The sequence below is a fragment of the Arvicola amphibius genome, chromosome 10, assembly GCF_903992535.2.
Source record: "Arvicola amphibius chromosome 10, mArvAmp1.2, whole genome shotgun sequence".
Lineage (NCBI taxonomy): Eukaryota > Metazoa > Chordata > Mammalia > Rodentia > Cricetidae > Arvicola > Arvicola amphibius.
In genome coordinates this window covers 46,808,945-46,830,828 of record NC_052056.1, presented here as the reverse complement: position 1 = coordinate 46,830,828, position 21,884 = coordinate 46,808,945, and the positions used below count along the sequence as shown (strand labels likewise).

Sequence of the window (21,884 nt, the reverse complement as noted above, 5' to 3'; positions counted from 1 at the left end):
GTGGGCCCTGAACTAGGAGAGAAGGAAGCTGGCTGAGTGAGATCCCACTCTGCTCTTCGCTGTAGACGCCCTTTGACGACCTGCACAAAAAGGGAGGGACTGGGGAGCCAGTGATGTGGCATTTTGATAGTAGTGGTCAGATAGAGAGAGGAAACCAGGAAGCTGGAAAGTCTTAGAGTATTAAAGTTACCGCCCCCCTCCCCGGTCTGACTCTAGAAACCCCAGCATTTGGAGAGTCGGTTGGCTAGTAGGAGGCTCTTTAATTCATACTGTCACATAAAGGGCACATGAACACTGGCTTGTCTCTGTCTCCAGAAATAGACATTTTCTGGTCATGTTGAGAAGCTTAGGCCGCTTGCTGAACCTCTTTGCAGGTTGTTTCTAGGAGACGTCTTAGATGCTAGCATTGTGCTCGAGCACTGCACCATTTTCTTGCTTCTAGAAATGGATATTGAAACAGAAGTCAAACTTCGAATCTTTTAACAAGTCATGGCTACTTTGTCAGCTTGATACTACCTAGAATCATCCGAGAAGACAGTCTCAACAGGGGATTACCTACAGCCGAGTGTCTCATGGCCATGTCTATGTGGCACTGCCTCAATTAAGGTGAGAAGGATTCAGCCTAGTGTGGGCGGTTCCATTCTTTTGGCAGGGGGTCCTGAGCTCGTCAGGAGTAGAGAAACTGAGCTGAGCACTGGCAAGAGAGTGCAAATGCATTTATTCCTGCTCTTAAGTGTGGGTATGGTGTCAAGTACCTGCCTTTACTCTCCCTCAAAGATAGATTATAATATAAAATTATAAGATGAAATAAATTCCTTTCTTCCCTAAGTTGCTTTTTGTCAGTAATCTATCACAGTCAAAAGGAAACTAGAACCCAGGGGTTTGCTGGACAGAGGAGGGCTGGTGTGGGATCTGATGTAGGGCAGAGGAGCCAGGATGGGGACTCTTGCCATGGTTACTGATATTTCATCTCATAGGACCAGAACAGGGCAATCTGGATGTTGTGACAGAGGTTTGAGGGGCCATCTCGCCTTGTCAGGGAAAACCATATTCTGGCAACGACAGTGGTGGGAATGAACAAGAGAGCCGGCCCAACATAGCCAAACATCTGATACTTGGGAATGAAACATCTCTTGACAGCACAACTTGATGGTTCTCTACATGGTCTACTGGCTGGTGTTTCTGTCTTCTAATGAACCTCGACCTTCCCAATGCTGTTGCTCAAAGCAGAAAATAAAAGAGAGAAAGGTCACACTGTAACTTCCTGTCTCTACTTCTCAATCACTAGAATTGCAAGTGTGTGACATTTTTAATTGCTGGATAAGCACCATCCTTTAAACAAGTACAAGAAGAACACTAGATTACCTGACTTCCTCTCTGTTGCCTAAACACCAAGAAAGAGGCTGAGTCCCATAGGCTTGGCTGGCTAACCATGTAGCTCACCACTGTGCTCCAGAATTTACCTTCTAATTTTACCTTAACTGGCTTCCTTACCTTGTTTTTTGGTTTTTTAAATCAAAGTTTCCTTTTGCTCCTCTGGGCCTAGAGAGACTGGTCTGGGACATTCTGAGAAATTCAGTTTTGTTCAGGACAGAGGCGATTAGAATGTGCACTGTGTTCATCCAAACTATGATGCTCTAGGGCAGTGGTTCTCAACCTCCCTAATGCTGCGACCCTTTACAGTTCTTTATGCCATGGTGACCCCAACAACAAAATTATTCCATTGCTACTTCATAGTTGTAATTTGGTACTGTTATGAACTTTAATGTAAGTATCTCTATTTTTCATCGGTCTTAGGTGACCGCAGTAAAAGGGATCGGTCAACCCTCAAAAGGATCATGTGTGATCCACAGGTTGAGAACCAGGGCTCTAGGGGCAGCCGGCTTTTAGACTGGAGAATCCTAGTCGTTGCAGAGGTCCTTGTGGCAGCCTTGAGATCTGACCAAATTCAGCACATGACAAAGTGAAGGGGCTCAGATTAAATTCAAGGACATCCTTGCTGATGCTTGCATGCGAATATGATTCAAGACAAACATTCTGCCATCTCTTGAACTTGCTAGTCATTTGCATATTGTTTACATGAAAGTATATTAACAATGGCTATTATACATCGGGCAAAGAGAGACTTTTCATACCAAAATCTATAAAGTGACTGTAAGGTAAAGTCCTCCGGGATAAGAGAAATGCATGGGTTCTTTTCATAAGTTGCAGACTCTCTTTTATCTTACTAAAACATGAAAAACTGCTCTCACGTTACCTCTGCCTTGGCATTCTCCTCATCTTCAGAGCTCTCCTCCAGGGATTCAAGTGATTCTTCTACGAAGGAAGACGGGGTTACTTTGTCACCGGGGCGAGTCACACTTTTATGTAGGTCAACTATCAAACTAGATCACATTTAAACTGCAGACACCCCGGATCTGTTATCTGACATGCCAGTGGGATGACAGGTCACTTTTCAAAGCATGTGTGACAGGCTTTAATTGTAAAGATATGCAGCAAATGCATGAGACCGTTGAAGAGCTGGGGGGGGAAACAGCCTTTATTTGAAAAATCCCTTCTATATTATAAATTATTATATAATAAAACTTTAATATTAATATGTATTAGGCATGTCCATGAAAGCAGAAAGGTCCCATATGAGAGCAAAAAAGCAGCCACGCTTTCTTGGAGTTTTTAGTTAGCAGAAAGTGCAGGCAAACAAACACAGAAGCAAGGTTAGTGTTGGAAACACAATGGGCTCCAGAGCACAGGGTTTGGTGGATTTGAAAAGGAGAGAGAGAGAAAGAGAGAGAGAGAGAGAGAGAGAGAGAGAGAGAGAGAGAGGGAGCAGGTAAGGTGTGGTAAATCCATGAATGGAGAGATGTGGGGTAGGCTTGAGGGAAGTAGGAACAAGGAAGAAGGAGCACTCTGTGAAAATGCCCAAGAATTAGAGATCACTTTCTTTCAGGGGAACTGTTGGTTAACGAATGTGTTTAGGGTTTGGGGATTTTGGAGAAGTGGTGGCAGTTGCAGAGAAAGCAGATGATAACAGCCTCAGGACCATAATCCACAGTCATTTATCCTATGGTTGGTAGGAACCCATGAGACGGCAGGACTTTATGTCTACAGCGATGCAAAGATTTGGGGACTGGAGAGAAGGCTTAGCAGTTAAGAGCATGTACTGTTCTCCCAGAGAGCGGAGTTTGCTGCCCTGCACTCAGGCTAGGCCGTTCACAGTGGCCTACAGCTCCAGCTCCAGGGAGATCCTCCATCTCTGCCTGCCTTGGGCAACTACACACACATGCACATAATCAGACAGGCACACACACACACATATGCTTAATTAAAATACATTTAAAAGCTTTGAGAGTACATCATTATAACACAATAAAGACAAAATGCACTTAGAATTAACAACATAGTATTAGTAGTTTTACTTGATATATACCACAGGTCTTTTTCACATTGTAACATGGAAATGTATTATTCTAGTGAATATGTAATATTCAATCTTGCTGATTAAATTGTTAAATAGTAATTTATTATTTAACTAATTTATATTACACATAAAATATTTTATTATTTAAGTTATTATTTAATAGCAATTTATTATATAAATTATTCTCTCTCTCTCTCTGTCTGCCCTTCTTCTGGAGAGGCAGCTTCTGCCTCTCTCTCTCTTCTCCCCCCTTCTCTCCTTCTCTTTCTCCTCCATAACCCACCAAATAAACTCTATACACAAACTCTCTCTGCATGGTGTATCTATCTGTCTATCTCCTACCAAGGCCTCAAGCCACCCGCCAGGGGACCCACCAAGTTCTCCATGGTCCCCATGGAACCGGTTCCCCATCACCTCTTCAGGCTCTCTCCATGTTCCCTCACACCCACTGGTGGCCTGCTGAGGACACGTGGGGACCCTGGACTCAGACCACTTTCCAACATCCTGTGCCTGCTCCATCACTACAAATGGTAAGGCCCCCTTCTCCAAGTCAGCTTTCACTGACATTCATCTCTGGGTTATTCCCCATGGCTAAGGACTGAGATTTGGCTCACTGCTCAGACTTTAGTCCTCTCTCGGGCACTCGGAGTGGTCCTATCTGCCTCCCCATTTATATTTATAAATGACAACACTTTCTACCAATACTATCCAGTGACTCATGTCTCTGCTATTCAGAATGTAAATCATATTTTTGCTTTTATTGATATAACTAACCTTTTCTTTTGAGAGAAGGGTTAACCATTCTGTCAATCATTTTTCATATAATTTTGATAATTATTCAGGATTATACTTATAGATAAAACATAAATATTTCTGGTGTAACTCTGATATTGGGTATTAGACACTGAGATGGTTGATTTTGATTTCCACCAGAAGGTGACTTGATTGGATAGAGGACACCTTTGGCTGTTAATAAAGCTCACTCTGTGTTTGTGAAACATTTCCAGATTGATTAGGTCTGTGGGGTTGTAAGTGTTCAAGTCTAAGAGACAGGACCTCAGGGCTTCTTTCACCGGGAGTATTCAGGTGTAGAAGCTACGGGCTTCTCTAAACATTGTCTCAGAGTCCAAGCCCAGGATGTAACAAAGCAGAGATTTTCATACACCTTTGGTTTCTCTGTCTCACATATATGGTAACTTACATTTTTACCGGGTGCTTTAAACTGCTGGACAATGAGAGTAAAAGAAGTTGGAGTGCTGAGGGAAGGGGAAAAGGGGTTGCAGGAGAGACAAGAAGTTGCAGGTACTTAAGGATACTGACCAGTGCTAATGTCTACTTCCTGTTTCCTTCCCTTGCCTGGGGGTGTGGGGGTACCACAGTGGGTCTTAATGTGTGCAATATATTGTGCTAGATGTTTTGGGTTTCTCTTTGCTTCCAAGAAGCCATAAAGTAAAAGAAATGTCTACTTTGCCTCAGGCTTCTGAATCCATGATGTTATAGCCCTACCAACCACCCATAAAAACCTATGGCATCAGAGGAGGTAAAGACCAGAGTGACTCTCTGAGACCATGAACTGAAATGGAGTTTTCTCCTCCTGTAGGTTACTGATTGCAGGTTTTTGTCATAGTGATGGGTAACTTAGCATATTAAACATGGCAGATAAAAGAAGTAACTCCAGGCAGAATGCATACACCTATTCCAAAATGCAGGCATCACTATTTTTATGAGAAGTAAGTTCTTATAATTATGCCAAAGAAATATAACTCACCTTTAAAATCTGGTTTCATTGAAATTCTCCGAGGTGGTATATACTTTTTTACATTCCATCTGAATTTTCTTGCAGCAACTGAGGTTTGAATAATCATTACTTTGGTGAATTCTTCAATGCCTTGTATCTGAAAGTTGACGGAAGATGCGTTGTTTCTGAGTGCATGTTATGCAATTACTCTGGCAAGCTCGTTTTCTAGTTCCTCAACCTCCTGACTGCTGGGATGACCAACATTAGGCACCATGCCTTGTTCTGCATGCACACACTTCTTTGATGCATTCAGGCATATTATTTCAGACAGACTTTATGATAACAACCCTAACAGGATGCTGTCTTTAGTAGATGAAGAGTAAACCACACTAAATACACTGCTGTTTATTCAGCAGAGCACTTGAGACATAGTTTCTTTACTAAACATCAAAAATTGCCAGGTTTTGCCTTTTATATGATTAATGATACATGGTCACTATTGATAACATATCTTTAGGATGAAGTACTGCTCAAAGTCATTTTTAAGGATATTTGGATACAGAGTAAACCCAGTAAGTATTGTCGAAGATGATCATTCCACAATGTGTTTATTGTAGGCACCATTTGGTGTCTATTCTGTTTTTGAGACATTAGGAGCTGGTAGGGCCATTCAGCATTTCGACTGACAGCTGACAGACTCTACCTTACATCCTGCAGTCTTGAGTTCTGAGTTGTCAGACCCACAGTTTCTGCTCTAGTGATCCTGTGATCACCCAGCAAACTCCCCTCTGGCTGCATGGACCACAGCATGCACAAGTGCTGTCCAAGCTTTAGGTCCTCTTCAGGCATTTGGCATGAGCTCTACAACATCCCACTCCAGGAAAAATTGATGTGGGAGAGTCTTCTGTTTGTGTTGATTTTATTGGTTAATAAAAAAACCTGCCTTGACCCATTTAGCCCTTAGGTGGGTGGAGTAGACAGAACAGGAAGTGAGGCAGATGACTCAGACAGTTGCCATGCCTCTCTTCTCTGAGACAGATGCCATGGAGCCAGCCACCAGGTCAGACATGGTGAATCTTTCCTGGTAAGACACCACTCGTGGTGTTACACAGATTATTAGATATGGGTTAGTCAAGATGTGAGTAAGAGGCTGAAACTAATGGGCCAGGCAGTGTTTAAAAGAATACAATTTGTGTGTTGTTATTTCGGGGCATAAGCTAGAAGCTGGGCGGGATGAAAAGCAGGCCTGCCCTGTAGTGAGAGCAGGCTCCTCACTACAAAAAATAAGCCTTCGTCAGCTGGAGGAGACCATGTTCATCCGGCAGCTATTCTCACAGGCAGCAAGAGATGCAACCCTCCCCAGTGCCAAAGCCATGACTGGTCAAAAAAGACGTGATTGGTGTGTACGAAAAGGCTGTGATTGGTGGAAATGGAAGCTGTGCAAGCACAGGCCTGTGATTAGTATACTACCAGTGTCCCCTAACCCCTTCTATGTATATAATAAATACATAGAATACATATTTATATATATACAATATATGTATATAAACAAGCTTTCGCTCAGTCTTCCTCAACAGTGGAGCACCGGATCCAAACATGCTCTCCTACTTGTGGTCTTACTGCAGATACAGTCAGCAGAGATAGTGGAGAAAAGAATAGAGCAGGACCCCGGGAGCAGGGGCAGCAGCCAAGAGGCCACTGAAGAGTTGCAGAGAATATCCAAGGCAGAAACCATACGAAGTTAAGAAGGTGACTGACATTGAAAATGATGTGAAGAGCTAAAGGCAGAAACTGGAAGGACAGAAGACAGCAGGCTGTGGTTGCTAGGTGACTGGTTGCTAGGAGGCCAAGGATTATGGAGCTAAGAGTCCTGACATGCAGATCTCACCAGAGTAACCCTCCAGCTTTGAATGGTTGGAGCTATAAACCTGGGTCATGGCATAGACCTGCAAGTCTCTGGATCAAAGCTGTCAGTCCTAAGGGAGCTGCCACGTGAGGATCCAGGATTTCCAGCGGGGTGGAGGAAGTAGTCACAGGCTGTATTTTGACAAGAAGGAATTGACTCAGTAGGTGAAAGGAATTAGCTGTGTCAGGGTCACAGTGAACAGAGAGAAAACAGGAGTTAGGGAATCAACAAGAAAACATACAATCACAAAGTCGCTGGCCCCACAATGTTTGGCTAAGTTCACCAAGCTCAGAGTATTTTTGTGTCTATCAGCTTTCCATTTGAAAGAAACTCACTCAAAATAAAACAAGACTTCTCAAAATTAGTGATAATAATACCACGTGCATGGCCAGGACTCCTGTTAAGGAATTCCACATAACAGTGTGCTCTCTAGGGTGAAAAGTTCATCTGACCTGACCTTCGACAACGGCCTGAAGACAGCCTAGCAGATCTTCATAGGGGGTTTCAGCTCTTGTCAATCAAGGAAGCTGATAAAATCATTTGAATGAGTTCTTTTGTGGTTGTCTGCCCGGCTCCCCCACTCCTCACCACCCCTGCCACCACATCTGACAGTGGTTGCACCATTCCCTGGTGACTAAAATGCAGTATAAAACTGCCCAGAAGCTTGCTTTCTATCCCTCGGTCCCAAGTATCTCCTGGAAGTACACTTATGTACCTGTTCCATGCCAGCTGTGCACTGTGACTACACATATGTACCTGTTCCATCCCTGCTGTGCACTGACTACACATGTATACCTCTTCCATCCCAGCTGTGCACTGTGACTACACATGTGTACCTCTTCCATCCCAGCTGTACACTGTGGCTACACATATGTACCTATTCCATCCCTGTTGTGCACTGAGACTACACATGTGTACCTCTTCCATCCCAGCTGTCCACTGTGGCTACACATATGTACCTATTCCATCCCTGCTGTGCACTGTGACTACACATGTGTACCTCTTCCATCCCTGCTGTGCACTGTGACTACACATGTGTACCTCTTCCATCCCAGCTGTGCACTGTGACTACACATATGTACCTGCTGATTTTCATGGGACTGACATCTTGTGGGCAGTCACATTGGTCTTGCTCACTGTGCTATTCTAGCACTGTTCCTGTGTATCACAGCTGCCTGGAATGTATCTGAATGCATCCGTGGCTAACGGAACTGATTTCTGTGTCTCTCTTTCTAATTCACTTCCTGTAGTTCTCTTTCACATGTCCCCAATTCCTCCCAGATTGTGCCTCTTGTACCCTCTGTCCGCTGTGTACAGATGCACACCCACACTCGCACACACACAAAGCTTCTCTCTGACTTTGCATATGGCTCGGAATGTCCTTTTGAACTCCTAACTGTTTATATGGGAAGTGCTCGCTTTTATTTTCATTTTTTGAGCCAGAGGAAGCCATCTGCCACTCTGGTTAGTGGGGTTTGTCAAAACCTTCCAGAGTACTGCTGGTACAGTCCTTCTGAAACGTATGAATGAAACTAGTCTCACAGAAGTAAAATGTAACCGTGGCCGAAATTCTGCACCTTGGTGTGTTTCATTGGCTTTGACAGTGGATGGACAAGACTCGCCTCTAGAGCACTGAATGCAAATGCAGTCAATGGACACTGTGCCTGTGAGTGCACACGGGTGTGGATGCAGTTGTGGGATGGAGGGAAGGAGGAGATGGGAAGGTGGGAAGCCTGGCTGTCACTACAGTTTTCCTGATTTTAAGCCACTGTCGGGAGTGTACCTGGTGGCATGTCACAGGAATTAGGAAAGGCGCCTTGTAAATTTTTCGCAACTGACAGTCTTCTGCAGATCCGTGGATTAGGACAACGTGGGTTACAGTCTCATCGTAGATGTCGGTTTTTGTGGTCTTGGGGATGTCCCGGATGAAGACATTGCAGAGTTTCAACTGCATCTTATAGTTCCAGTCCTGAAGGAGAAGCACAGCTTCATGTCTGTTACTTGCTCACAGTTTCTGCCACCATCTCTGTGCCGCTTTGTTTGGGGATGGGGGTGGGTAGGAAGACTTCAGAAAGACCTTCTTACCTCAAAAGGTAAGTGTTCCCGGATCTTTTGGGCAGTAATGGAAAGCCCGATTTTTTGCCACATTTTATATTTTAGGTTGGGATGTTTTTTTTCAAAAGCTTCATACAAGTGGCTGATGGGAATGAAATATGTCTGCAGAAAGGAAGGTAAAAAGTGAACAATTTGTGCATGCCCATGGCTGAAGAAATACCTATATCTCTGTACAGTGGCATTCAAGCTAAGAATCAAGATGCTGAGGAGTCCAGAAATCTCACAAAATACATTCATTAGCTCATACTTGTAATCTTGCCATAGCCACAATTCTAGAAAGTCACATGAACCAACAAGGACTCTTTCGTTTGTTTTTGTAAACTGTATGTCTTTCTGGGTGTAGTCTGATGTTAGAACGTCATGAAATTGTATCAAGCTAAACACCAGTTACCACCTTACATATTTAATTTTATCCTTTTCTTTGGCAAATAATAGCTATGTATGCTAATGAGACACACATCAAGCTAATTAATGTATCTTCATTTTATCAGCTTACGATGTTTTTGTGTCAAGGCTATTCTTTTAACGGTTTTGACATATACATTGTTATTACTGTGTTTACCATGCAGTGCTAAATACTAAAATACACTCTTCTGGTAAACTGAAGTGCACCCTTGACCACCGCCTATCCTTCCCCATCCATACACTTGTGGTCACCACCCCTCTGTGCTCTCCAAGACAAGTCTGCTGCTTTACATTCTACCTGGAGGTTAAAAAAAAATGCAGTATTTTCTTTCTGTTCCCAGTTTGTAACATTTGCACATTTTCCTTCAGGATCATTCACGCTGCTACAAAAACGGAATGTCATCCACTAAAAAGCTTTATTAGTTTGACTAACATTTATTCCATGAATTAATTAATCAACACACAAACCATGGCACACCTGTGAAAATCAGGGGGCAACCTGCAGTGAAAATTGCTGAGATTCGTTGTAGAGATTCATTTACTATTTGGTCACTGAGAGTCACTGCAGGCTGGCTGTTATAATTTAGATAGTTAGTTGAAAGCCTTAGGTATGTTCTGAAACAGTGTAAGATGGAGGCGAGTTAACTTTGAAACTGTCTCCTCCGTGAATCCCATCAGTGCTCACTCTCAGCACTGACACAGTAGACCAAGAGAGGGCGGGGCTCATCTCAGCATCAATGGGGCAGGTCCTGAGAAGGCTACTTGATGTGTACTCTCTACTTCCATGGTCTATTATTTCTGCTTCTTCAGCTGGATGCTGCTGGTTCAAAACAGTTTCTGCTTTTTCACAACTGAACCTTAAATGTTCTTAGTCTGTGGTGGTATTTCTTCTATTGCTTTTTATTTTTTGAAACAAGGTCTTGCTTAGCCTAGAACTTGTTATGTAGAGCAGGCTAGCCTTGAATTTGGGATGATAATCTTGTCATTTTCTGGGATTACAGGTGTATGCCCCTGAACCTAGTGGCACTTCTTTACCACTAATATCTCTAAGTCATTCTCAACAATCTATGAAGTGTGTTTTTGCCTCAGCCTGTTGGAATTTTTCAGCTGAGGACACAGAGAGAGCCTCTAAGGGATTCTGCTAGTGGGACATCAGTTAGATGCTGGGCTACAACCAGCCATTTAGTTGACTACAACTGCACAGTTCATTAAAACCACTGTCTTGCTGCACTGTGACTGGAGAACAGTTGAGGGAGGAGAGACATGGGTGAGGGGAAGGGCTGTCCTAGGGGAACAGTGTCACATACACGGGGTGAGGGAAAGGGCTGTCCTAGAGAAATGTGTCACACACTCGGGAGAGGGGAAGGGCTGTCCTAGGGGAACAGTGTCACACACACGGGGTGAGGGAAAGGGCTGTCCTAGTTTCTCGTGTTTCTGTGATAAAACACTCTGTCAGAAACTATCTAGAGTAAGAATTTATTTGGATTCCTACTGCAAGCTAGAGTCCAGCATTCTGGGTAAGCCAGGCAGGAACTCAAGCAGTTGCTCACCTCACATCCATGGACAAGAGCGGAGAGAATGAATGCTTTTTTCTCTGTCTGCTCTCAGTCAGCTCTGTCTTCTCTTTTGATGTTTGTAGCCTGGAGAATAGGGCCTCTGACAATGGGCCAGGCCTTCTCCATTGACTAAAAATCCACACGGTCCCCTACAGACACACTCGTGTGTCATTCTGCACTAGATCATTTCTCATTAAGAATCCACCCAGGTGATTCTAGACTGGTCAAACTGACAGTTAAAATTAATGAGCTTTTTTCATTAAAAATATAACTTCTCTTCCCAGGACTTCCAGACCTATCTTCATCCCTGCTTGTTTATTGTGATGAAAGACATTGCCCCGTGTACTTTGTGAGGTTTTGTGCTTGGTTGTTGTGGTGTGCTATGTTATACAGTGGCTTCATAATAGTTTGCTAGTGTTTTTTTATCCAAATCCTAATTACCCAGAATGTTACATGTATGTATTTTACTATGTCATTACTTAAAGATGTTTTTAAAAATGGAACATATGTGATTATCCCACTAAAACAAACAAACCAAAAAAAAAAAAAAAACCCAAGTAAATAGATCTAAAGGGCTGTGAGAAACTAGGTAGTCATATAAAATCCATACCTGAATCACTGGCCTCTGAGTGATAATGGTAATTTGTGTATATGTGAATTCACAGATATGCGCTCACATTTAAATCTATTGTGACTGACAGCTAGACTTTCTGTAACTCTTTCAAATGCCAAACTTTATACAACTTCTTTGAAATACCCCATCAACACCATGCTTGTTCCCCCGTGCTCTACTTATACTTAAGCTAAAGTGCAAAGAAAAATATTGGTTTTTCTGCATCAATCCGGAGATAGCAGATCTTCCCATCCTCTCACTGTGCACTTGCAGACTCGTTTTCACTTATAAAATATCCATTTTGCAGGAAACACAGACTCTGGTTAAAATTCTGCTTCTTCTTTTTACCACATCCTTCCCCATCGTTGCTACTTTGTACCTAAAATGTATGGGCAATGCTCTCTCTATTAGTTAAACATCTTCCCTTTTCTAATGAGATTTTAAGGCTCCGGAAGCCACTTGAACCCTTTAAAAATTCTCTCTTTACCTAAAACACATCATAAAAAGCATCCAATATTTTGTTCATATTAAAATGTCCCAAGTTGTCTCCATTATATCTCTTTATATTTGGTTTATTTAAATGAGAGCAATTGCACATGGGTGTTACACCTCTTGTGTCCATTTTCACTAATATTCCCTTGCCTCCACCGAATTTCCACTTAATGCCACTAACTTGCTAGAAAAGTTAGGGTACTTGTCCTTCAAACCCTCCATGTTCTAGATAAATCAAACAATTTGCTCTTGGATTCACTGACTTGTCTCCGTGCATGCCCTGGAAAAACTATTCCTAGAATGGTTTGGCCTGTTGGTTTAAAGAACCTCTGGTTTTGCTTCTTCCCTGTCCTTTTCTAGTTGCAAGTCATTGCTCTTTCTGTGGCAGTGGAAGCCCTGGCAACCTGGCGATTTTGCCCTCCATCATGTCTGAGGTGGGAGGAGGGCTTTTCATCTACCTGATCAGCTTTCTTACTAACACATCCTAGTGCTGACTTTCCCCCTTCTTTATCCTATAATTTATGGCACATTCTCTTCTTTTCCTTGTCCTTTTAATGAAAATTATTTTATTGTGGTGAACTCATAAACTTCACACAGCTAGATTAAAGCCTTCATTCAAGTAGGAATTTGCCTGGTCCTAAACTCTATACATGTTAGCGAAGTTCTAGCCAATCTGTATGTGCTATTAATAGTTAACATTCTACCCAGTTTTACCATGAATCAGCTCATCTGACTCAGATTTCCCTGTTAAAATTTTCTTTTACTGTGGTAGGCTCACTTTTGAAGCCGCTTTGCTAGGGCATTATGTAAAGTGTGTATATATTATATTATATAATATATAAATTATGTAAATGTGTTTATATCTGTAAACAATGCATGCTCCTTTACCATTCCTATACTTAGAGTACATGTTGACACTGGCCCCTGTGTCCGAAAAGTACCCTAGATTTGATACCAGGCATGGAATGAGCTACAACAGCAAGCCAGAAGCACGGTGCTCCCACCTCCACGACGGTCTTGCAGGTGGCAGAATACTGCATCCGCTCTTTCGTCAGGCAGTTCAGCTCTCCTATTATTTCCCCGCTGAGTAAATACTCTGTGTAATGCTGAGGGTAAGTTTTAATGTCTGACTCCGAGGGTACCCACTCCATCTCCAGCTGTGGCTTTGACCTTCTAAGCTGTTAAGAAAACAGAGGAAAACATGTACGCTGGTTAATTTACAACACCCAAACTTGTCACTTCAGTTTCAACCATTACATTGTAACCACAGGGGTCTAGAAATGGTTCTCTCTTTTAAAGTCAAGTTATTAAATTAAGCACTGTGGTAGTTTGAACATTAATTGGTCCCCATAGTCTCACAGAGAGTGGCACTCTTAGGAGGTGTGGCTTGGGCCTTATTGAGAAAGTGTGTCACTGTGGGGCAGGCTTTGAGGTTTCCTGTGCTCAGGATGCCACAAATGACTCCATTCACTTCCTGTCCCTGCATGATGTGGAACTCTTAGTTATTCCTCCGGCACCATGTCTGCCTGCACGCTACCATGCTCCCCACTGTGATGAGAATGGACTGGACCTCTGAACTGTCAGCTGCCACCTCCGTTAAATGCTTTCCTTTGTAAGAGTGGCCGTGGTCCTGGTGTCTCTTCACAATGATAAAAACACCAAGACAAGCAGTGACTTTCCCAGAGAGTTTTCTGGAGCAAGGTGAGGATTTCTGACTTCCCTCTGCAGGCCAATTTGTATAAATCTTAAAGGGCTCACTCAATCTCCCATTCATATAAACAAAAGATGAGCCATGGCTGGTAAGTTTGCATCTCCAGAGGTGGCCCTTTGAGTAGTTTCCTCTTACATATTGAGACACGTGGCTTGAAAAGTGGCAGGTTGCTGGCCAGTGTGTCCGTCCTGGAAATTATCATTTGCGTGCTAACTGCTCCCTCAAGGAAGGATCCCAGTTATGGTATAAAAAAATCAATAATTCTTCATTTTGCAAAGTTATTTTTTTAATAAACAATTTAAATGTTCTCAATTACATTCATAAACATCTCTGCTTTACCTTGACCATGCCTGAAATAATTACATAGATTCCTTCTGGCTCATCACCTTCTTCAAATATGTTATTTCCACAATCAAATGTTACAACTTTTGCTTTTTCCTAAAAAAAAAAAAAGTGATTTGGGATGTTGGTTTATCCTTTGATAGAACTTTTATACATTTAGAGTAAATATGCATTAAGATATACGAAGCTGTGTTGGTTGCAAATTTGTAAGGGAAAAAAGGAATTATGAACGGTACACAGAGAAATGTAGAGGGCCATGAGTATTATAAATTTAGTATGAAATGCTCATTTCATGAAGAAAAATAATCTAGGAATAAGAATGAAGTGGGAGATTGAAAATGTTTCATCTAGGCGAAAAGTTGCAGGAAGACGGAACTAATGTCATGTTCACGTCTTGGTAACTCTAAAACGCTAAGCATGTAACTATCCAGTCTTAATACTGAAGAGGAAGAAGTATAACTGGTCTTCTTGTACTGAACAAGCACTGAAAAGAATACTATGCAAACAAGTCAGTCCTATTCATTTTTATTCATTCCACAAACACTCAATGAGTGTGTTCTATGCATTATGCGGAATCATGGAGTAGGCATTCAGAAGATGCATGAAGCCAGACATCGTGGTTCATGTTTGCAGTCCTGACATCTGGGAAGCTGACATCTGGTGAGACTTTGAAGCCAGCTTGGGTTACATAGCAATATTCTTTCTCAGAATCAAGGATCAAAGGGAAAGAAAGGAAAATTAAAATATGAACGAGCTAAATAGTGGGGGCAGAGATGTAAAATTACTTGTTTTGTAATGTACTAATAGTACAGCAGAAATACTAGAAACAATGGTAGCACATTTCCTTACTTCAAACTAAGACAGCATGATGGTTGGTATTCTGGTGAGAAATTAGCCTAAGGGCCTACTTCTCTGACTACTTTTGGCAGTCTACAGAAGTACAAGTAAAGAAAGCTTGAAAAGGTCTAGGACCAGCAGACATTTTCAGGAAGTCACACAGAATATGCATTTTAGCGGAATTAGAAAGCAGTGTAGCATAAATGGCACCAGCAGCAGTTCAGCATAAGCAGAATAAAGGGTGTGTGACGTGGGGGAGACAGAAGCTGATGTGGAGAGGCAGGTGGGAGGCAGCTTGTGCTAGGACTTGGGGTTGTATTCAAAGAGATGCTGATTGTATCCTGTAGATAGCCAGGGGGAAATGACCCAGTTTTAACTTGTGGGCATCACAGCTAAATCCTTCTTGTTTAAATGATTACTTGCCAAAAATTAAAGGTATTATTAGGAAGTGAAATTTTTTTTACCTGAATAAACTGTATGGTTTCAGCATCTTTACTCAGCCAGGGGATATAGTATGGGGATTCTTCAATGTTGAGAGGCTGGACGATGGACTGCATCTCAAGTACCTCAATCTTTTTGGCCATGATTAACTAGAAGCACAAAATAGGAAACAAGGTGAGCCAAACTCATGTATACAGAATGAAGGTGAGGAAGAGGAGGAGAAAGGGGGGAGAACAACAGTGTTTTGTTTTGTTTGTTTTTTACTGTATTGTTTGTCTGCTGTCTGCTCTGGAGGACACTGCAGACCCAAGACACAGGATGCAAGGGTCTCCCATCCTCGATTGTGGTACTTTGGATGAGAAGTGTCCCCTATAGAGCTACATATCTGCACACTTGGTTGTCCCTTACAGGCTCATGTCTTTGAGCACTTGATCCTCCACTGGGAACCTATTTGGGGAGGGTGTAAGATGTATGGCCCTGCTGGAAGAGGCGTGTCACTAGTGGTGGGCTTTGGGAGTGTCTAGTCTTCTCCTGCATAAATTCTCTCTCTCTCTCTCTCTCTCTCTCTCTCTCTCTCTCTCTCTGCTTTCCCATTGAGGTTGAGGAAGTGATCTCTCAGCTCCTTCTTCCTGCTACCATCCCTACACCTATAACCATGCTTCTCCTCTATGATGGACTTTCATCCCATGGTACTGTAAGTGCCAATAATATGTACTCAACACTGGGTTAATTTCTGTTTGCATCTGGTTTAGTCACTACACATTTGTATTTCTAAAGTTTACCTGTGATTGTAACATGATGTATACAAGCTCAGACTGAAGCAATTCAGGTGTCAGTCAATAGTAGAGTGCTATAGTCATAGAATATCTATCTATCTATCCATCTATCTATCTATCTATCTATCTATCTATCTATCTATCTATCTATCTATCTATCTATCTATCTATCTATCCATCCATCCATCCATCCATCCATCCATCCATCCATCCATCCATCCATCCATCCATCTATCTATCTATCTATCTATCTATCTATCTATCTATCTATCTATCTATCTATAGATATAGATACACACACAGAAACACACCATCTTTGTTTATTTGAAAATATGAAGTGCTAGATCTAGGAAAAAATCTTGAAGAAGAAAACTGAAAGATGTAATCAGATATAAAGATGTATTAAACATCGGTCCATACTCAAGATAATGTGGCTTGGTACAATGGCAAATACAGCAAGAAGAAAGAATCCAGAAACCTACACACACACACACACGCACACACACATGCACACACGTGCTCGCACACACGCAGTCATTAAACCCAAGACAGAGTCTCCGACGGTGTAATGGGGAGTGAAGTGGCCTTTTTCATAAGTGGCGCTGGATCGAGTAATTATCCATGAGGGAAAACATTCCATTTACTGTGTAGGATTGTGATGCAAAGCTGTCTAAATGCCACTACTTCTGCCCTCTCCCCGCCTCCTTCCCTATTTCCTATAGGATAAACTTCCCCGCTGATTAACTTCAGCTTTTATTTCAAGATGCTTAAACATTATTATTAATTTTTTTGGCTTTTTACAGTATTGTGCATAGTGGCATGGGTTCTAGATTCAGAATGCCAGGATTAGAAGGCAAGACTTCTGGGGCTGCAGTGATGGTGCAGCCGTTAAAAGTGCATCCTGCTGCTCCGGAGGACCTGTTTGGTTCGCAGCACCTAAGTGACTCACAGCCGCCTGTAATCCCAGCTCTAGGGGACCTAATGCCCTCTTTGACATGCTGTGACCGTCTGCACTTTGCACTCACACACACTCTGCATGTATGCAATTTTTTGAGTATTTTATATGCAAGTTCCATATTTAAATCATTTCCACCCTTCCTTCTCCTGCCTCCAACTTTTCCAACTCCCTCTCAAATTCATGATTTCTTCTTTAACTATTGTTAGATACACATATACCTACCTACCTACATAATACATGTACATATATATCATGTATCATCCTGTCGAGTCCATTTGGTGTTATCAATATATGTGTGTGTTTAGGGTTGACCTCACTTGGCATAGGATAATGAACCAGGTTCAAAGCTGAGTTTTTTATTCACCATTTTGATATAAGTGCTGATTTGTATTTAGTCTATAACATTTAAATTTAGTTTATAATTTTTGCATTTGTATGTGTTGACAAGAAAATATATCATTACTAGTTTTCATTTTCATAGTTCTGCTCTTATGACAGTGCTTGTGTAGTTCAACTTAACCTCTAATGCATCTCTACGCCAAGATCATCTTGAACTCCTGGTCCTCCTGCCTCTGCTTCCATTATAGGCGTACCCTAGCGCTACCAGCTATTTTTCTTTTCATATATGTATTTAACCTATTTATAGTACTAAGTATTGAAATCAAGGCTTTGTTATGGTAGGCAAGCACTCAACCACTGAACTACATCCCTAGTTGCTTAGTTTCTATTTTTGTAAGATTCATTTAGTTGTAATTATGTACATATGTGGAGTATACTGGTTCCAGTGAGGGCTCCCAGATGCAAGAAGAGAATGTGAGGCCTCCTGGAGCTGCAGATACAGGCTGATTTGAGTTCACGACGTGGAGAGTAGAAACTGAGCTTGGGTCCCTACAAGAACAATATGCGCTCTTAAAGAGTTCAGTCATCTCTTAAACCGTCGCTCCAGTTGCTAGCTCATTTTTTTCCTTTGTTTTTCTTCCTTCCCTTTTTTCCTTTTCTTTTTCCTTCCTTCATTCTTTGTTTCTTCCTCCCCCCTTTCCTCCTTCCTTTTTTTAAAATTTTTTTTTCTTTATGTAGTCATTGCAGCCCTGGAAATTCTTTTGGACACAAGGCTGGCCAGGAACTCACGGAGATCTGTCTACTTCTGCCTCCTGAGTTAATTTCTATTTCTTTTTTCTTTTTTATTGATCTTATTGAGCTATACATTTTTTCTCTACTTCCTTCCCTGCCTCTGCTCTCCCCTTCAACTCTCTCCCATGGTCCCCAAGCTCCAAATTTACTCAGGAGGTCTTGTAGATTAGGTCCAGGTATGTCTCTCTTAGCGTCCTCATTGTTGCCTAGGTTCTCTGGGATTGTGATTCATAGGCTGGTTTTCTTTGCTTTAAGTTTAAAAATCACTTATAAGTGAGTACATATGATAATTGTCTTTCTGGGTTGGATTACCTCACTCAATATGATGTTTTCTAGCTCTATCTTTTGCCTGCAAATTTCAAGATGTCATTATGTCTCTCTGCTGTGCAGACTCCATTGTGTAAATGTACTACATTTTCCTTATCCATTCTTCATATGAGGGGCATTACGGTTGTTTCCAGGTTCTAGCTATGAAAAACAATGCTTCTATGAACATAGCTGAGCACATGTCCTTGTGGTACCATTGAGCATCCCTTGGATATATACCCCAAAGTGGTATTGTTAGGTCTTCAGGAAGGTTGTTTCTCAGTTTTCTGAGAAATTGCCATACTGATATCCAAAGGGGCTGTACCAGTTTGTACTCCCACCAGCAATGCAAGAGCGTTCCATTTATCCCACATTCTCTCCAACGTAAGCTGTCCCTGGCCTGGATCTGTTCCAGGTCTCATGGAGTTCACCCCTTCAGGCCTGCTCTGGTTGCTGGCTCCAATTTCTATTTCTTAAAGAATACAGAGATAATATGTATTCTTTGTTATTAGAGATGTTTTACTATCTCTTAAAAATAGCCATTGACAAATATTCTTTTCATATCTGCACCTGTTTCAGTTCCTATTCAGGCTTTCTGTAGGAGTTTCTGCCCTTTCTCATCATTTATGGGAACACTGTGTGGAAATAGCTTTTTCTGAAAATACCCCTCACTTTCAGAAACTGAACTTTGGCTGCACTTTGCATCCAAGTTAATAATATGCCTTGAGACCATTTAAACAATGTACTCAATCTGTCCTGAGTACTCAGTTGGTAGAAGTTTAATCAGCCTTTAAGAAACAACGTAACCAGCTTTATTATGCCTTAGATTTTACATGTAATCAGTTTTATAATCTAAGCTAAACATAAGCTTTATCCTTAAATTAGGTATTCTTTCATGCCCCTGATCCAAAATAATGTATGCCATGATAACCATTTGCTGAAAGCAGTCAATAAGTTGAAAATAACCTTAAAGTAAACAAAGCACCCACTGTAAAGGTTGTAAGCAACCCTTGACTATAGCTTGATAACATCTGTTTGTGGCTTTTAAATGCTATTTTTGTCATTAGGGGTCATAAGGTAAATTTTTCTCTTGCAAACTCTGACAAAAAATGATTAAGGGATTCCTCATTCCTTTCTCATGTTGTGTTTTTTGTGTAGTTCAATACATATGTGTAGTTCAATACATACTAAGAACATGTTAATGGAGGACATGGAAAGAAGTGGAGAATTCAAAATTGGGGTCCCTCTAAGCTATTCAATGACTCTTGTTTTCTTGGGTGTGGCACTGACATATCCAGGGATTCCTTCTTTCATTACTTGGTAATTTGGGTTACAAATGTTGTCTTCTGCACTGTGCTGTCTGCTACCTCACTTTCAGTACATTTAGCTTTTATTGTTTCTTTGTGGATTTCACACTTGTATCCCAGTCCACTTATTTCCCCATCCCCTCAAATTAGCCCTCTGCCCATGGAACCTTCCCCACAAGACAAAACAAAATTAAAAAAAAAATCAAAACCCCCAAACCAAAACCAACCAAACAACAACACCAAAGAGAAGACTTTTATCATGGAAGCTAGAGTGTGGCCCATTGACTTACACTTATTTACCCTTTAGCCCATTCATCTTTACTTGTAAGTATTCAATGCCATGAGTCATTGGTCTTGTTTAAGGCCTTTTGCTTCTGCTGCACTATCAATAATGGTCCCTTATTGGGGTTCCTCTTTGCTATCCTGTTGTTGCCCTGTGTCATGGATTTCCTGCTGTTTTGAATCTGTAGGTTTGTCCCCTTCAGAAGTTCCAATGGTTCATAAATGAAGTGGGTTCATAAATGAGGTAGGGCTAACTCAGCCCTGGTTGTGGACCTGGCTGGTAGCTGGGTTAGTCACTGGGCCAGCTTTCCCTTATTGTCTTTACCCAGGTGAGTAGTACATTTCAGTGTACAATATTTTACATTTCATATGGTGTTATCTACTTAACTTTTTACTTAGAAGATATGGGCTTTACAATAAGTGGTTTAGCAAGATTTTTCCACATAAAGAATTAGAAATCAATATGTAGCACTATAGTGATTTGTAGGCAGAGGCTGTTTATTCATTTCAGGTTGCCCATACTATTAATTAAAACACTGCTTGGCCAATCACTTTGGTGTATTGCTAGCTAGCTCTTATATTTTAAATTAACCCATCTCTATTATTCTGTGCATTACCATGAGGTAGTGGCTTATCATTATGTTTCTGGCACATTCCCATGAGCATCTTTCTCCTTCAGCAGCTACATGGCATCTATGTGACTCTGCCTACTTTCTCTCTATATATATCTCTTTCAACCTGATTATATTCTGACCTGCTATAGGCTGAAGCAGCTTCTTTTATTAACCAATGGTAGTAAAACATATTCACATATGTACAGAGGGGAAGCCTAAATTAGTGACCTTATAGTTTAATAGTTATTTTAACATAGATTTTGAATCATTTGTTGAGTAATCTGTCATTTCTACCAAATTTTCCATATCAGTTTAACATTAGAACAGCGTTTACATTCAGGTTTGTCAGTTTGCTAGTGAACTCAAGTATGATTTATTCATTCATTTTTTCCCTTTTAGGGTAATTTCTCATTATTTTATTATTATAGCACATTTAAACATCTAGTATAATAGACAGATCCTCACTGTTCTCTTTCTTCAAGCTAAAATATATAAAGTGTATCTTCACTAAGTTAGATACTTTTAAGCACTATGTGGTAGTACTAACTATATCTATATTGTACAGCTATCACCATTCCCTTTCAGAACTCTTCATTTTGCGATGTTTTATGTAGATTGCAGTGTTTGTGACTAGGTCATTTAGCTATCTTCAATGCTCATCTATCCATGGCCAGTTTTTTTATTAAGACTGAGTATATTCAATTCTATACACAGGGAACATATTGCAGAATTGTTCATCTCTATCTGGAAGGTACTATACATATTGTTTCTATGAATACAAATGTAGAAATCTCTCTTAAAGAAACAGTTCCCTACCTTTGAGTGTATGTCCAGGAAAACTGTGAGTCAGACTGGCAATGTTAAGGTGCTGTGAGAGTTTGGAATTATTCCCAGAGAGGCCGTGCCCATCTGTAGTCTGAGCAGCAGCACACAGGG

At 41.3% G+C, this 21,884-nt stretch overlaps 1 protein-coding gene across 1 annotated transcript in view; it reads right to left on the bottom strand.

The window, feature by feature from the left end:
- Positions 1 to 240: 240 nt before the first annotated feature.
- Slc9c1 (solute carrier family 9 member C1) overlaps positions 241 to 21,884 on the bottom strand; it is a 71,125-nt gene continuing 49,481 nt past the window's right edge. The window contains exons 20-27 of the mRNA XM_038346359.1: positions 15,598 to 15,723; positions 14,294 to 14,392; positions 13,248 to 13,421; positions 9,148 to 9,279; positions 8,846 to 9,031; positions 5,187 to 5,313; positions 2,258 to 2,316; positions 241 to 438 (exon numbers count right to left, since the gene is read on the bottom strand). Of these exons, the coding sequence (XP_038202287.1) occupies positions 394 to 438; positions 2,258 to 2,316; positions 5,187 to 5,313; positions 8,846 to 9,031; positions 9,148 to 9,279; positions 13,248 to 13,421; positions 14,294 to 14,392; positions 15,598 to 15,723 (948 nt within the window). The 3' untranslated portion in view covers positions 241 to 393. The remainder of the gene's footprint in view (positions 439 to 2,257; positions 2,317 to 5,186; positions 5,314 to 8,845; positions 9,032 to 9,147; positions 9,280 to 13,247; positions 13,422 to 14,293; positions 14,393 to 15,597; positions 15,724 to 21,884) is intronic.